This window comes from Cryptosporidium parvum, chromosome 2 (genome assembly GCF_000165345.1).
Source record: "Cryptosporidium parvum Iowa II chromosome 2, whole genome shotgun sequence".
Classification (NCBI taxonomy): Eukaryota; Apicomplexa; class Conoidasida; order Eucoccidiorida; family Cryptosporidiidae; genus Cryptosporidium; species Cryptosporidium parvum.
The window spans coordinates 592,135-607,328 of record NC_006981.1 but is presented as its reverse complement, the minus strand read 5'-3'; the positions used below and the strand labels follow the sequence as shown (position 1 = coordinate 607,328).

The 15,194-nt window shown below is 33.9% G+C and overlaps 8 protein-coding genes across 8 annotated transcripts; 4 read left to right on the top strand and 4 right to left on the bottom strand.

Moving 5' to 3' along the window:
• Window positions 1–320: 320 nt before the first annotated feature.
• cgd2_2940 (conserved hypothetical protein) lies at window positions 321–3,719 on the top strand (the record flags this gene model as incomplete). Its single annotated transcript, XM_626491.1, has 1 exon — window positions 321–3,719. One exon carries the CDS (start codon window positions 321–323, stop codon window positions 3,717–3,719), a length of 3,399 nt encoding a protein of 1,132 aa, XP_626491.1.
• Window positions 3,720–4,636: 917 nt separating this feature from the next.
• On the top strand, window positions 4,637–6,421 carry cgd2_2930 (hypothetical protein; the record flags this gene model as incomplete). Its single annotated transcript, XM_626490.1, has 1 exon — window positions 4,637–6,421. One exon carries the CDS (start codon window positions 4,637–4,639, stop codon window positions 6,419–6,421), a length of 1,785 nt encoding a protein of 594 aa, XP_626490.1.
• A 199-nt stretch (window positions 6,422–6,620) lies between these two features.
• On the bottom strand, window positions 6,621–7,547 carry cgd2_2920 (conserved hypothetical protein; the record flags this gene model as incomplete). The annotated part of the gene is made up of 1 exon (XM_626489.1): window positions 6,621–7,547. One exon carries the CDS (start codon window positions 7,545–7,547, stop codon window positions 6,621–6,623), a length of 927 nt encoding a protein of 308 aa, XP_626489.1.
• A 476-nt stretch (window positions 7,548–8,023) lies between these two features.
• cgd2_2910 (large WD repeat protein) lies at window positions 8,024–11,035 on the bottom strand (the record flags this gene model as incomplete). The annotated part of the gene is made up of 1 exon (XM_626488.1): window positions 8,024–11,035. One exon carries the CDS (start codon window positions 11,033–11,035, stop codon window positions 8,024–8,026), a length of 3,012 nt encoding a protein of 1,003 aa, XP_626488.1.
• Window positions 11,036–11,817: 782 nt separating this feature from the next.
• cgd2_2900 (hypothetical protein) lies at window positions 11,818–12,333 on the top strand (the record flags this gene model as incomplete). The annotated part of the gene is made up of 1 exon (XM_626487.1): window positions 11,818–12,333. The coding sequence occupies one exon, from the start codon at window positions 11,818–11,820 to the stop codon at window positions 12,331–12,333; it is 516 nt and encodes a 171-aa protein (XP_626487.1).
• Window positions 12,334–12,452: 119 nt separating this feature from the next.
• Window positions 12,453–13,349, bottom strand: cgd2_2890 (putative biotin-(acetyl-CoA carboxylase) ligase; the record flags this gene model as incomplete). The annotated part of the gene is made up of 1 exon (XM_626486.1): window positions 12,453–13,349. The coding sequence occupies one exon, from the start codon at window positions 13,347–13,349 to the stop codon at window positions 12,453–12,455; it is 897 nt and encodes a 298-aa protein (XP_626486.1).
• A 153-nt stretch (window positions 13,350–13,502) lies between these two features.
• On the top strand, window positions 13,503–14,624 carry cgd2_2880 (WD-40 repeat protein, putative; the record flags this gene model as incomplete). Its single annotated transcript, XM_001388189.1, has 1 exon — window positions 13,503–14,624. One exon carries the CDS (start codon window positions 13,503–13,505, stop codon window positions 14,622–14,624), a length of 1,122 nt encoding a protein of 373 aa, XP_001388226.1.
• A 218-nt stretch (window positions 14,625–14,842) lies between these two features.
• cgd2_2870 (40S ribosomal protein S28, no good start Met) lies at window positions 14,843–15,049 on the bottom strand (the record flags this gene model as incomplete). The annotated part of the gene is made up of 1 exon (XM_626485.1): window positions 14,843–15,049. A coding segment is annotated over one exon (207 nt), but the record flags the coding sequence as incomplete, so codon positions are not given.
• Between the last annotated feature and the right edge of the window lie 145 nt (window positions 15,050–15,194).

Below are 15,194 nucleotides of genomic sequence, written 5' to 3'. Positions count from 1 at the left end.
TCGGATTTTATTTTCAAGGATATTGAAACAGAATTCACGAGCTTAGACCATTTTTGCTAATTTAAGTGTTGTTATTTTGGGCCTAAAACAAGAGAACTGACCATTCTGCATACCCGTAGCATTGATTGCAACATCGTTTAACAAAGGCCGAGGAATCAGTTAAATATAGTCTCAAAAAAAAAAAAAAAGACCATTAGGGCAGGTTTGTCTTGGGGACACGTGTATCTTTTGCTTTTTGTTTTCTTGTAATAACTATTGTTCCCCTATACTATACCAGAAGAAATCAGTGAATAGTTTTTTTTTCAATAAGAACATTAAGAATGTGGCATCCAAATGTTACGGGCCACAATGAAGGGCTAGAAACTATCTCTACCATGAATCCGTTGGCGAAGGTTGGACCGACTGAGAAAAAGCAAAAGGGTAAAGTTAGATCTGGTCCAACCAATTCTAGTAACCAAAGGAGGGCAGGTACTAGATTTTCTAATAATCCAAATTTACAGACCCAATCTCATGTACCTACTCAGCCTTCACCAGTTTCAGGAGTTGCGGTGGGGCCAATACCCATTCCAGCGTCGGCTTCAAACTCTCTGGGAATAGGTGGTATAAACTCTCCTTCTTTAAATTCAATTGGAGTTCCTGGGAACATTGTGGTCGCTCCGCCTATTAATCAACCTTCTCAGGGTCAAACTGTATCTTATAGAAACACAAAAAAGATCCCAATAGATCGTTCAAAGTTCCATCCGAGTATTTCTAATCTGGCTGGTGCAATTATTGGTGTCTCGGGTTCGAATCAGAAATGGATGGAACAGGAGAGCGGAGCTCAGGTTCAGATTTTAGGTACAACCGGTAATGACCCAGAAGGTCTTCATATATTGGTGCGATATAATGAGCCGCGCGAGCTAGAGATTGTAGAAGCAATTATTGAAGAGATAGGAAGAGCAACTTTTGAAGGTGGTGGAGGGTTTATCTCCCATATTTTGCCAAATAGAAAGCCTGTTTCCCCAACTTTAACTGGGCTACAAGGTAATATGATTGTATCCGCAGCTCTCCAAGATCATACCTCTGGAATTGAAAAGCAGATGATAGGAAGTAGCGTGGCCATGGGGGGAATGCCATCTCTACCTCCAAATTATTCTTCATCTCAACCTCTATACAACAATATGTCTGGTAATATTGGAATGGGATTTATTCCTAGAGGAGGCATTGTAGCCCCTATTCAAATAGAATGGCCAAAAACTCCCCCAGCATCACCGGTAGAATTTGAATGGCTTTTGCATTTAGTACTTCATTCTGCTCTTAGCCAACTAGGTCCTATGGTCAGCCATGGAGTTCCTATGATACATATTCCGATGTTATATGACTCCTTTACTAGTTTCCGTTTTGAGCATGATGCAACTTCATTCTTCCAGTCATGCATAATTCAAAATGGATTATTGGGCTTAGTACAGGCTTTACCTCATATTTTTATAGAAGGCCCACATACTATAATAGATTCTTCGAACATTCCAAAACTGTCTCCAATTTTCAAAGTTAATCTTTCATCGGGTGTTACCCCACTATTGCTTCCGGCGCAATCGGTAACTGTTTCTTTTGCGGACTTCAAGTTAGCTGCTGAAGCATTTTGGAAGATGGGAGCACTGCCACCAACGTTCTCTGGCTTCGGACCCCAAGTTCCACAAAATATAAATGGAACCGGTGGCCCTTCAGGATTAGCAGTCACAGGATCAACAGGCACTATTTCTGATCATGTATATAATACAAGTAGTGTTGTATCTCCGAACCAACTCCCAAGACAGCATCAAGGCAAAGATTCCTCAGGTTCCTCTATTGGAGAAAATGTGTTAGCTGGTGGTACAAACAAAATTAAGAAAGATCAGGGTGCAAATAGTATCGTAAATACAAATTCCAATCAACCAACAAAGGGCTCTTCTTTAATATCTGATGATGATGATACATTTGAAATTGATAATTCAAGCTCAAAAAATGGAGTCATTACTAATGGAACTTCTTCAGTAGCTCTTTCATCTCATTCATCCACTACAACTACATCTTCAGGAGTGACATCCATAGTAAACGTTGGCAAGGATAATATACCTCAAACATCTTTAATGATAGTTTTACAAGGGGTTCACTTCCTTTTGCGAAGATGGATAAGCAAACGATTGGCTCCTCACTACATCCCTAAAAGCTCATTAGATTTTCTTCCTTTGGATATTTTAGAAAGTGAATTTTCACAATTTTATGAAATTCCTTTAAATATTGAAATACTTGGTTGGACAAATTTACTTCATTTTGTAGAGGCGTTCCCGGATGTTTGGACTGTCGAGAATGTTGGCCCAGACGAGTTTACTTTGATACCATTACCATATCCCGACTTCTCAATGATTGCAAAGACCAGGGGCATCACAAAGCTCAACAATGAGAAGCATTACGATTCGAAGCCCGATTCTAACGCTTTTACTTTGTCTGCTCAAGGCTCTTCTCTGGCAAATATCCACAAAAATGGAGGTTCTTTAGATAATATTCAGAAAATTGTGAAGCAAACTCAGGACTTTGTGGCAGAAGCTATTGCTTCAGGATATCCTGCAAATTCCTTAGAAATCAATTCTATAAATGAGATAATAAATGGAGTAACAATGGGTATTTATTCTCTAGATAATAACACAAGTTCTTCTTTGTATGAACTGGTAACCAAAGTTACAAACCTATTACCTAAATATTCGTCTAATTCTGCCTCAAGTACTAGTACCAACTTGCCCAACAAGTCAATTAGTGGAAGTGTTAGTAAATCCCGTTTTGATAATGCATATAAAGGAACGAATGGTATAGGCTCTATGAATGGGTTAGCGAAGGGGACAAAGTCTGGAGGATTTCAACATCAACCTCACTCACTACAACCACCAACAGCCTACCCCTCCACACATATTTCCCTTGCAAATGAAAAATCTATTTTGGGAGGATCTGGGAATCACCATTCTTTGACTGTTCCACAAGTTGGTGTATCCAGATTTAACAGTATGAATAATGCTAAAAATGAAATAAGATATGATATTGGAGCTGCGCAGCCTATGTCTACTCATAATCAGCATAATATTCACCTTCATGCTCCCCATCAAACTAATGCTCAAGTACTCAATAGCAATCTTTCTACAGGAAGATCAGTTAATGGTGGACAATCAAAACGTGTATTTTCAAATCAATGTGCAGGGGCTAGTAAGGGTCCTAAACAGTTAGTAGGGCAGGATCAACGCCCATATCCATTGTATGACCAACAAGGTAGTAATCCATCAACTGAATTTGTCAATCTCCAGCACAACCCAAATCATATGAATCCTACTCAAAACACATTTGGAATGCAGGAAGCAAGTGAAAGCAATATTCATAATTTTTATCATCATTCCATGGACGGAAATTCCCACTTTTCTACTTATAACGGGGGTGGCGTTTCTGGTATTGGAAATGGTATGGCAGCCTCATGTCATTATGATTATCATTCATTTGGAGTTCAATCTACAAATTCAGCGTTTGTTCAACCTTCTCAGAATCATAGTATGAACGGTGCGCACTTTTCTAAATCTGTTGGGATTCCTTCGGACCAAACTATTGGTAATAATGGAAATAATAATGGAAATAATATCATGTTATCTCTGCCTAACCATGCAGGTGTAGTGTCTAATAGGTCCGGATGGGATCGTAAAAATAAATCAAAAAACAATTAATATTTGCGCGGGTTTGTGATTATAATTTCAACAGGCAATTAAAAAAACTGATAGTTTATTTCAAGTGATGGATTTGCTTATATATATAAATATATATATCTAGTCGCTCCTTTAATTTAGCCTTTGGGATTTTTTATAGCTGATTCTGTATTTAGGATTGGTCAATGCTATTTTTCGTCGCAAATAGCTATTGATATGATATTCCTTTGTTATGTTGAAAAAAAAGTTAATTCTGAGCATTTATTTAAGAAGAATCTTAAAAGTAGCTCGAACGCTTATGCAAGTAGTTACATTAATTCCCAAAGTATATTATAGTCGAATTCATTGAGAATAGGCTATGTAGTGGGAACAGATGGTTCATTCTACTGAGTCTATCTTCTCGTTTTTAACTCCATAAAAAATATTTAGTTTTGATAGTAGCTCTAATGTCATTCTACAAACCCTTCATGTTTTAGCGCCTCTCTCTGTTGCATTCTGTTCTAGTTCGGTTCATTTGCTCTCACTTGGGGTGGTTTATTGGTTGTGAGCAAACGCTGCTTTTACTGAGGTTAAAAGCGACTAATAAAGGGAAAACAAATTTCAATATGCTTTTTTTTTACAGTATATATTTTTTTAAGGTTTTTAGGGAATAAATTAAAAAGAATAATGAATTTAAATATATGATTAAAGAACAAAGATAATATTAATGCTTTAGATTCAAAGCCTTAATATTATAAAATATAAAATTCTGGCTTTATTAAAACCTTTGGCACACAATTTCTTTTTATTTCAAAGAAACAAAATTTCAACAATACACACAATAAAAAAAATAATGCACCAAGCCGAGGAAAAATAAAATTGGATTGATTGAATAAAGGCTAATAAAAGATATTATTGAAAATATATTAAAGCCTAATTTTCCTTGAGATTTCTTCAACATGGATGATTACGATTCACAGTCAACAGTTGAGGATGTTTCAGAATGGGCGGAGCATATAGAAGATGTGATTGAAGAATTACAAAGGAATTATAGAATAATACAAACTGAGATGAGTTGTTTAGTAGAAAAATTACAGGTAGTAAATCGACCCAGGAATTATATTTCCAAAAGAGTAGTATTTCCAAAAAGGAGCCATAATGCCAGAATAGGAAATGAAAACTTAAAGAATTCTAGAAACTGCTGCAACAATTGCCAAGGCAATTCTGCATACAAGAGCAGTAAAGTTGAAGCTCTGGAAGGCTTAGCTGAAAATATTCTTGGGATAGCAAACGAGCAATATATAAATAATATGGTAGAAAAATCAGTATCGAATCTCGAAAGGACACTAGCGGATAAATTGGATAAGAATTGCGCTCATCACCATCTCGAGCTGCAGAGAAACATTACAGATTTAAAAGTACAACAGTCAATAATGGAATCAACTGTTAGAGATATTGCATTACAGATCCAGGAGATTGCTCTAGAACTAAAAGATTTGAAGACTTCCATTGGAAACAGAGTGGTTGGAAATACTATGTTAACAATGCCACAAAAAAATCAAAAAGATGATGAAAATTTGGATTCGAATTTAAATTCGAACACATTATCAAGTTCTGATTCAAGTTCCTGTTCCTGCCTATGCTCTTGTACGGAAAAGTCCTCAAGTAATGGAAGTTGTAGTTGTTACGAGCGTAATCAAAATGGAAAACTTGAAGGGAGCAAGATGCTAATATACGAAATTCTAAGAGATGTTTTTGTTGAAGATGAGAATTTAGTCGGGATAGGGAATAATTTAGATGAATTAGAACTTGAAAATCTTTGTTTAATTAGGCAGCTATTCAAAGATTTTGTAAGAATTATTACACAAGGTAGAATCGAAACTCTTGAGAAAGGTATTGGAGAAATTCGTAATAAGAATGCTAAAGATGAAAAAAACACGGAAAAAAGACTCGAAGATATTAATCTTTTGATTAAAGATGAGCTAATGAATAGGTCAGCTGAGAGCGATATGATAGCAAAGTTAGAGAATAGAATCCAAGGGGTAAAAAATGAAGTTGATAGTATACAAGATAGCTTTATTAGCATTAAAAACGATGAATTATTTAATAAAGAACAAATTGAAAGGTTGGAAAAGGAATTAAATAACCGTTCAGAGCTTATACAGTCAGCTATTAAAGAACTAAATGATGAATATTTTTCTCTCAGAAAAAAGCAAGAAGAGGAAAGTGGCTTCTTATTTGGGGACGAGCTTTCAAAAACTATAACTGATAAGATATCAAGTATCAAAGATCTGGTTAGCTACATTAGTGATGACCTTTTCAAGAATGAAGAGAAGCTGCAAAGGCAAATAAAAAGGAATTCGAAGATCATTGAAGAGCTAAAAAGCGGTTGTGTAGAATTTGAAAAGTATTCGGATGAGAATTTTATAGAAATTGCCAATTCCTTGAAGAATTTTAGAATGCAAACAATTACAATACTCTCATCTATGTATGAAGTAATAAATGAGAATATAACTGATAGAATAAATGTGTCAAATTTCCAGCAAAAACTTCAAGAGAACTTCAACGAATCAAGTGAGGAATTTAAAGGAATGATTGATATTCGTCCGCACATTTTCTCTATGCAAAGTAACCAATGTCCAGCAAAAAGTCAGAATACTGAATTTCAAAATTTTAATGTTGAAAAAAATAGTAATTCAATAAATCAGAAAATTCCTCCGAATGCTTATCATATTAATAATTAGCATTCCAAATAAGAAGCACTGTTATTTTGTATACTATATTATATATTTGTACTATAAATCATTTCTGTACTTTATGTAACTTTTTGACTTATTGGCTACATTAAAGCAATTCAAACTTTAAAGTTTCTTTTCAATTTATAATATAAATTTCTTATATTAGACTGTATCAATTTCTGGGAGTGGAAACAAAAGCATTAATTTATACAATACTTGTAGGAATAATCAATGCTTTTCCTAAGCGAACAGATTTAATGTATGCATACAAAAAGTCTGTAAAAAGAATAATTTGAATCGCAAAGGAAGCCATTACAGTCCAACCAGGAACGTTTTTTCCATGTTCTGGAGCAAGCTCTCTATAAGAAAAAAGCCAAAATACAAATGAAAGAATCTTTGATGTTGCCAATGATGCCAAATAATGACTTGTAAGAGTTTCAACTTCGCCTCCAATTTTCGTCATCATAACAAGCTGCGGTAACATAGCTGTTGTCTCCAAATACAATGAAAATGTCCAAGCAAAGTCGGCAGGGAAATAACTATTCAAATCTGGGTGTATAATTGCGGCTAAAATAGCAGAAAATACTATAGGAATCACGATATTTACTGAATCTTTATCAAATTTATATTGATACTTGAGCTTTGTATTCCCCCAGTAAATTAATAATAAAGAAATAGCCAATGAAACAACATCAGCCACTTGGTATACCCAGTCCCCAGATCTATCTACTGGTAAATATCCATTAAAAAATAAGGTAGAAGATAGTTTTGAAATTAAAGCTATTGAATACAGTATTTGGCTTCTTAGTGAAATTCCCGAAAGAGAGCACTGAGTATTTACCTTTGATGCCAATAATAGAAATGCAAAGCACTGAAAGGCTGAAGAAAGTGTCAATATTGCTGAAAAACTTCCATCCGAAAGGTACTTATACCCAACCATTAATAATAGACAAAATGCTATCCAGAATAAAATTTCAAGTTGGCTTTGGTATGATACTCCAACTTCACTTCTATTCTTGATTTTATTAAACCAACTTTCATTATATTCCAATTTTTCCCTGCCTTGGTAGCAACTATATGATAATTTGTCATTTTCTAACTTGCTTGAAATATGCCCCGAATACATCATCATCTTCAAGTCTAACAAACCTTATAATTTAACAATTCCAATTTGGCTATCTATAAAAATTACTTTTAAGTTTTAAAGAATTACCAATTTACTGTTCTTGTCTGATTAATAAACTTGCTTTCAATAATTAACTCCAATTACTGGTAGCCGGATGTTTTATTTTTTTGTTCCTCTTGTAAAGACAATAAATACTCAAATCAAAGCAAAAAGCATTACGAAAGAAAATTTTTCGTCTTCAAATGTTTCAAATATATAACCATTTTTTTGCATGATTTTGTTATCCATGCATGCAAATAATAGTCATGCCTGCAATTCATGTTAATTATGCATGCATTGTGGGGATTAAAATACACTGTGAAATATTTAAAAAAAACTTAAAATATTGAAAATTGCTCATTGATTCTGAAATAAAAAATAAAGATAGCATAATCAAATTAATTTAAAAAAATTAGAAAGGTTTATATAATCTATAATTATTTCTATATTAGTTTAGATGAAATATAATGCAATATAGAGCAATTGGAGTCATATATTTGCCTTGAAAATGAGTAAATTTGAGAGATATTCATCAAAATTGCAAGAAAAATACTTCTTGTGTCACAGTCACTGAGATTTGTAGACAATATTGCGAGTTTGTTTTGTTTAAGCTTTTCGCTCTCCTCACTATTTTTGTTCGCTGCATTATTTTCAAAAACAGTTTTACTGTTATTTAGAGATTCACTAATAGTTTCATTTACATTTAGGAATGTATTCCCATGGATTCTGATAATAGATTCAACCCAAATAAGATGGCGTTCTAATCTGAAAAATTGTTTATTATTAGGGCTTGTTACAATTCTTAAAAAGTTTAGTATATTTGGAAGAAAAAATGAAACAATATTCTGTACAATGTAGTCAATCGAAGTAATTGGAATTTGGACATACGCCTTTGCAAGTATATTGAAATTATTCATTGCCAATGCAAGAATCAAGCCTCTTAAAAAATCTCCTTCTTTGAGAAAATGATCAATATTGCTCACATTTACCTCTTTTGTCATTATTTGCTTTTTAAAAGTATCTAACATGTTTAAGTGAGTTGAAGAGCCTGAATATGAATTTCCTAGAGTATCAATGCAGAAAAGGAATGCTCCATGGCTAGTAGAAGCAATCCAATGCGATGAGTTTTGGGAAAATGCCACCTCATATACAGAAAAATGAGATTGCCTGCTAGGGCTTGAGAACTCCCCAACAATAGTTCCTGGTAAAGAATTATGTTCATGAATAATCTTCTCTTTCTCGCTTAATCTATTTGAAGAACTCCAAATTTCATCAGGATTTTCAGAATCGGGGATTCTTTTTTTCTTTTTGTTGGAATTTAAATTGGAATTAAGCTCCATTCTAATTCCCGAAAAGAAACGAGAATTTGTTAGTTGAACAGTAGAAACCAAAGTAAAGGTTAATGTATCATAAAGGCATACTCTAGCTGAATTTCTAGAGGAGGCAAGAAGAAATCTTCCATTGCTATTGTAACAGATAGATGAGAAGTGTTGGTTTCTATTAATATTTTGGTTTGTTTTTGCTCCAAGTCTTCCGCCACCGCCTTTGCTGTTATTTGCAGAAAATGCACTTGAAGAGCTCCTTCCGCTATGAATATCTCTTAGACCATCAATACTACCTTCAACAGTGCCCTTATTTATATCCCAGAAAGTAATACTCCCGGACAAAGAACTGGTTGCAAGCATATTATTCCCTCTAGGGTCAAATGCTATTGAAAGCACGGAAGAAGAGTGTACTAAGGTTTCCCCTGTTGCTCCTTTACCAACACGTGCATAAAGATCCCATATTCTAACAGTGCCGTCCCATGAAGCAGAAGCTAAAATGCCAGGGCTAGAAAGCGAAGGACAAAACGCGATGTCAACTATGTTGGATGTATGCCCAGACAATTTATCTACTAGCTTACCGGTTTGGAAACTCCAGACATAAATTTTGCATTCTTCGCCCTGACTGCCTGCTACTACTAAATCACCAGCTCTATCAATTGCAACACATGTGAACTGAACGCCTGTATCTTCGTCGGCTGTTAAAGTCCTGAAGTTTCTGTATCTCATAATATCATATGCTCTGATTGAACCATCGAGGGAAGCGGATAGGATGGCATTACCTTGGGGATTAAAAATAACTTTAGAAACTGGGGCGATGTGATCTGAAAATGTCGCAAAATTATATCCTGAACTAATATCCCAAAGCTTTACTTTGCCGTCAACCCCTCCTGTTGCAATTATTGTTCTTGATCCAATGCCAAGATAATCGTCATGAGAAGCTTTTCCATTCCATTTCCCTTGAGTTAATCCTACCGGGCTAAAACCAGAAGATTGTATACCAAAAGAATGGCCTTGCTGCTTAAGTATATACGACTCTGATTGCCATTCCCAAATGATAAGCTGACCAGTTTTTGCAGCTCCAACTGCCAGCCATTCGCCTTTTGCACCAAATTTTAGTGAAGTTAAAGGGGAGTTAGAAAGTGAAAACGTATGGATTGAATTAATTAAGACATTACTTGGGTCGAAAGAGTCAGAATCCAGCCCAACTGAAATTCCATATAAGGTAAATACTCCATTAGATGTTGAAATTGCAGCCAGGTTCTTTTCATAATTAAATGCACAGCCTGTAATAATCGCTCCTTTTGATTGATTTACATATGCTCTCAGGGCCTCAATCCAATATTTACTTCTTATTCCATCATAAAATTCTGGTTCAATGTCTGAATCTATGTCTAAGGCTAATTTAGTATTTGCCCTAGATTTCTTAATTTGTCTAGGGAGAATTTTTTGGGGGGTAAAAACTTTCTTACCTTGACTTTCCTTTTTGGATGAAGGTTTCCAGAATATTATAACGCCTTCAGAGCTTACAGAAAATATGAATTGCATGTTTTTCGTGAAGTAGGAGCCAACAACTGGATTTTTGTGGGCAATAAAGGCTACAGTGTCAAAATGGTCAATCTTTTCAATGCTGATAAGCCTTACAGTCATGTCATTGCTAGCCGTAAGTAAAAAACGATCGCACCTACTCCAATCTAAAGAATTAACCTTAGAGTTGTGGATAATATGCTTTCTCTTTAATATCAATTGCCAACCTTTTGATATACATGGAGCATGCCATATATATATTCCAGAATCAATTGCTGCAGCAACGTAATTTCCATTGTGGCTATAGCAAATGAATCCAACTGAACCGGGAAATTGCATTCTATTAAGAATAAGCCCTTTTGAAAAGTTGACAATTGAGCCATAATTATCTTCGTCTACACAAATTAGAATGCTCTCGTCAGGTGAAAGGCACATCTTGCTTATATTACTTCTTGCTTCACATCCCAATACATGGGTTCTGTTAAATTTTATATCATGAACACAAATCCTATTGTCCACATTAGAGACCAAGTTTGACGAATCTGAGAAAAAAAGAATATCGCCTCCATTATATGGCACTCCTAATAAATTATTGAATTTGTACATGATGAATTAGTATTAATAATTAAATGTTATAAGAATTTTGCTTCAAACTTCAATATTTCAGCCTATTAAAATATAGGCTAATACTTGGCATATATATGATTTAAATTGGAAATATTTATTATTAAATTTAAATTTATATACTCCTAAAAATTAAAGTTTTCTCCCAGCTATCTCAAAATGGTTCAGTAGGAGAATATAAAAATAATACCTTGTATAGCCAAAATTTTATAGTTTTTATATTACAAGCAGAATGGCTTTTTATTTCTCCTTTTTTGTCAAATCAAGACTTTATGTAAGAGCAAGCTACTGAATTCAAAAGGAAATTCAGAATACCGCCTGAAGCGCGCGCGCGCCTTTCAGGTGCTGTGGGTCAACATAGACATGCTATGATTGTGTTGAGATCAAGAAGGATAAAAGTAAATGGAGATTTATTAAATTATTTAAATTTATATAAATTATAATTTTTAAATATATATTATAAATATTTAAAAAATACTTGGTTTAAGGGATAAGATGAAATTAAGAAAGTTGTGTACATTATTTTTGACAATCATATATTTCTATGGAGAACATTTAAATATAGAAGCTACAAGTGTGATCAAGAAGTTAAAGAAAAATAAAAAGGGAGATTTTAGTCTTGAAGTTGAGCAGGCTGAGATAAATTTTCCAGTAGATGAACGGTGTAAAGCAGTCGGTAAGTTTTAAAGGTATACGAATAAATATGTAGTTATTAGATTTATTTAGGTGAATATATTGCTGTGAGAAAAAGAACATCAGATTACATGAGAAAATTCTTAACATGTATTATAGAACAGAAAAGCATAGAATCTACAAGCTTGCATGAAAAGTACACAAAAATTTCAGAAAAATGTGCTAAATTTGGATACAAGGCTTCAGAGTCAACAAAAACCCAATCATTAAATTGTATTTACTGCTACAAAGAGATACTACAATCTTTAAAAGAAAAATATGAAGATATGAGGAATATTTTCACAACAGATGAAAATGAATCATTTGGAAAAATGTACATTATTGTCATTTATTTGGAGAAGTTTTTAGCACCAAAAATTTCTGTGATTACACGATACATTGCTTCCACAAATTGGTTTATGGCATATTCAGCTTCAAGAGAATTTTGCGGCACTCTTGTAATTGTCTTTGATCTTTGGACAAGAGTGACTAGAGATTTTTTCTGGCCGTATATAATAGTAGCTTCAGGTAATTATCTCTCAAGATTCTCTATTGAATTAGGTAAGTTAATTAATTCAAATATTACCAATAACAATATAAATAATTAAACTTATTATTAGAATGCCCATATTCAACATCTGAAATAACAGGAGTTAAAATAAAAGATGATAGCGACCTAACTGCTATTTTAGAATCTCCATTAACTTTTGGTTAAGAAAACGAAAATTTAGCCATCGAATTTAATTCTTCCATGAGATATTTTGAGCTCTCCCCCACTTATTTCTGGTAATTTTATGATTGCAAACCCATTCTTATCTACTCCCTGAAGTACTCCCATTTCTATTTCATTTCCTTCCTTTTCATAGTCGATTATTTTTACAACTTTGCCTTTATAAAGCAGCCTCTTGTTAACTTCTGCTAAAGTATTGTCTTGGAATCCTTTATGCCTCGATGAATTTATATTAGTTACTGATTTAATAACTTCCAAATGTAGGCTTTCCAAAATATCATTAATGCCAATAAGTGAAGAATCTAACTCGCTTTCTATTTTAACTGACGTTGCAGGGGACTCCACATTTTCTGGAAGATTGCACTTATCGTGAAGTACATTCAAGCCTATTCCAAATACAATAGGCTCATATTCAACTTGTTCAAATACATATCTTTTTTCTAATTGTTTAGATAAAATACCTCCTATTTTCTTCCCATTAACATAAATATCATTAACCCATTTTATTTTTGGTTCTTTAATACCAAACTCCCCTAAAATCTTGCAAACTGACAAAGCAATCCCAAGAGTATACAAACTCAAATCTGAAATATTCTTTTCCGGTTCTTCTGAGATTTCTCTTCGTCTAAGTGTTAAATATGTCGCATTTAAATTCTTGCCATCTAGCGTATACCATGTGCGAGGAGTACGGGTTTTATGATCATAAGAGCCGATGCCAGATGTCATGTTATCTGCGGTAATTACTGTCCATACATTTGGTGACAACTTCTCTGTATTAATTAAAAAATCAATATTTTCATAAGCCCATATCTGCGTTGAAGGTAAAGTTGAAAAGTGGCAAATATTTAAAGGTAGCTCTTTATGCCTATATATTTTATACTTTTGGTCTTCCATTTAAATTTCTCTAAATTTGCTGTTCTGATAGATATGAATTTATTTTTTTATTATGGTACTTGCTTTTTTTTTGGCGCAGTGAATCTCTAATTTCACAAAAAGTGTTATTTCCTGCAGAGAAAATATATATGGACGGCGATATAGAAATTAATTATGGTAGAAAATAACGATGAGATTGGCAATAGCATTTTTTTTTATAAACCGTGGATTCCAATAATGAGAATATCTTTTAAACATAATAATGAAAAGTACAATGAAAGTTCGATAGTTAGAGGCGTAATTACTATTAATGGGCAGGCTGCTGCATGTGGGACAGATAAAGGCGAAATTTATGTACATTCATTGGAAACAGGAAAAAGGATTTTATCACATGAGAAAGTTGGAATCAAAAACTACGAACTTGGTAATGGCGGATTAAACGATATAAAAACTGATCAATCAGGAAACTTGTTGGCTGCATGTTTCTCTCCTGGGGCAATAAGTATTTATGATCTTAGAGCTGGAATTAAAAAAAGTGGTTCGCTTTTGGGTTTAACCGTTATGAATTTAGAAAATACACATGAAGGAGCATGTACATGTATTTCAGTACCAAATGAATTACTTTACCAACAAATATTCTCAGGTGGATATGATGGTTACATTAGAAGCTGGGATCTTAGGAAGAAGGGTTTTGTTTCTCAAGTTCTATCTCACGAAGCTCCCGTTACTAGCCTGGAGCAGAGTAATGATAAAAGAGTCTTATCTTCAACATCATTTGACGGAAAAATACGAATTTGGAGGTCCTCAAACTTGAAACTTTTAAAAACGCTATCTGGACCGCAAGGATCTAATTACTCTCTACATTCTATATTCTCATTTAATGATGAACATCTGCTCTGTACTGGAGACTCCTCATCTTGCATTTGGAAATTTGGGCAAGAGAAAACAGAAAAGTCGAATATTAGTTGGGAAAATTCAAAAAAACTTCAAAAGGATTATTACAACAATATATGTGACAACAATCATTTGCCTATGCTTACAGGATTTTCCGTAGTTTGGAGAGATCAAGTATTTGTTCCTAGGATTAACCCTGCAACAGCCCCTGTGGGGGATGCGTCTGTATATTGCTTACACACAGCAAAATATTTATACTCTTTGACTCCTATCTCTCCTTCCAATGCAATTGTTACATCTATATCCAAACATCCGGATTTAAATAATAATTTGATTATGACTACATCAAGTCTCCCAGAGCCTTCCATAGTACTCTGGAGGCTCAATGAAATTAATAGTTAGAAGTATGATTTGATACGTAGCAAATTCATATTAGATGCCCTATTGGAATTAGTAAATTTATGTCAAAATCTAATTGCATACTAGTCCTTAAGCTCGGTAGAATAATCTTCTTATTCCGCAAGTAAAAAATAGACAAAAATGAAATTAAGAGTGAAAAAACGACCGAATTAGTGTAATAATAAGTTATTAAAACATTTAGAATACTTTACTACTAGACCTTAACGAAGACGACGTGCTTCTCTTTCAGTTTCTAATAAAGCTAAGATATCTCCTTCTCTGACAGGGCCTCTGACGTTACGGATCAGAGAACGACCTGCAAGTTCAGATTCACCAGACATAAATTGTACTCTAACTTGAATTACACCACCACGGGATCCTGTACGGCCTAAAATCTTCTCAACTTTTGCAAGCTTTGGGGCAGAGTCCTACAGAATTAATAATAGTTAAATTCACTCCCAGTAAATTAGATCTTATAAACCTACCATCTTTATATGTTACGCAAAATACAACCTAATAAAGAGCAATCACCTTTGCAAACGATTAAAAACTGTTTTTTCTTTTACCTCCTTC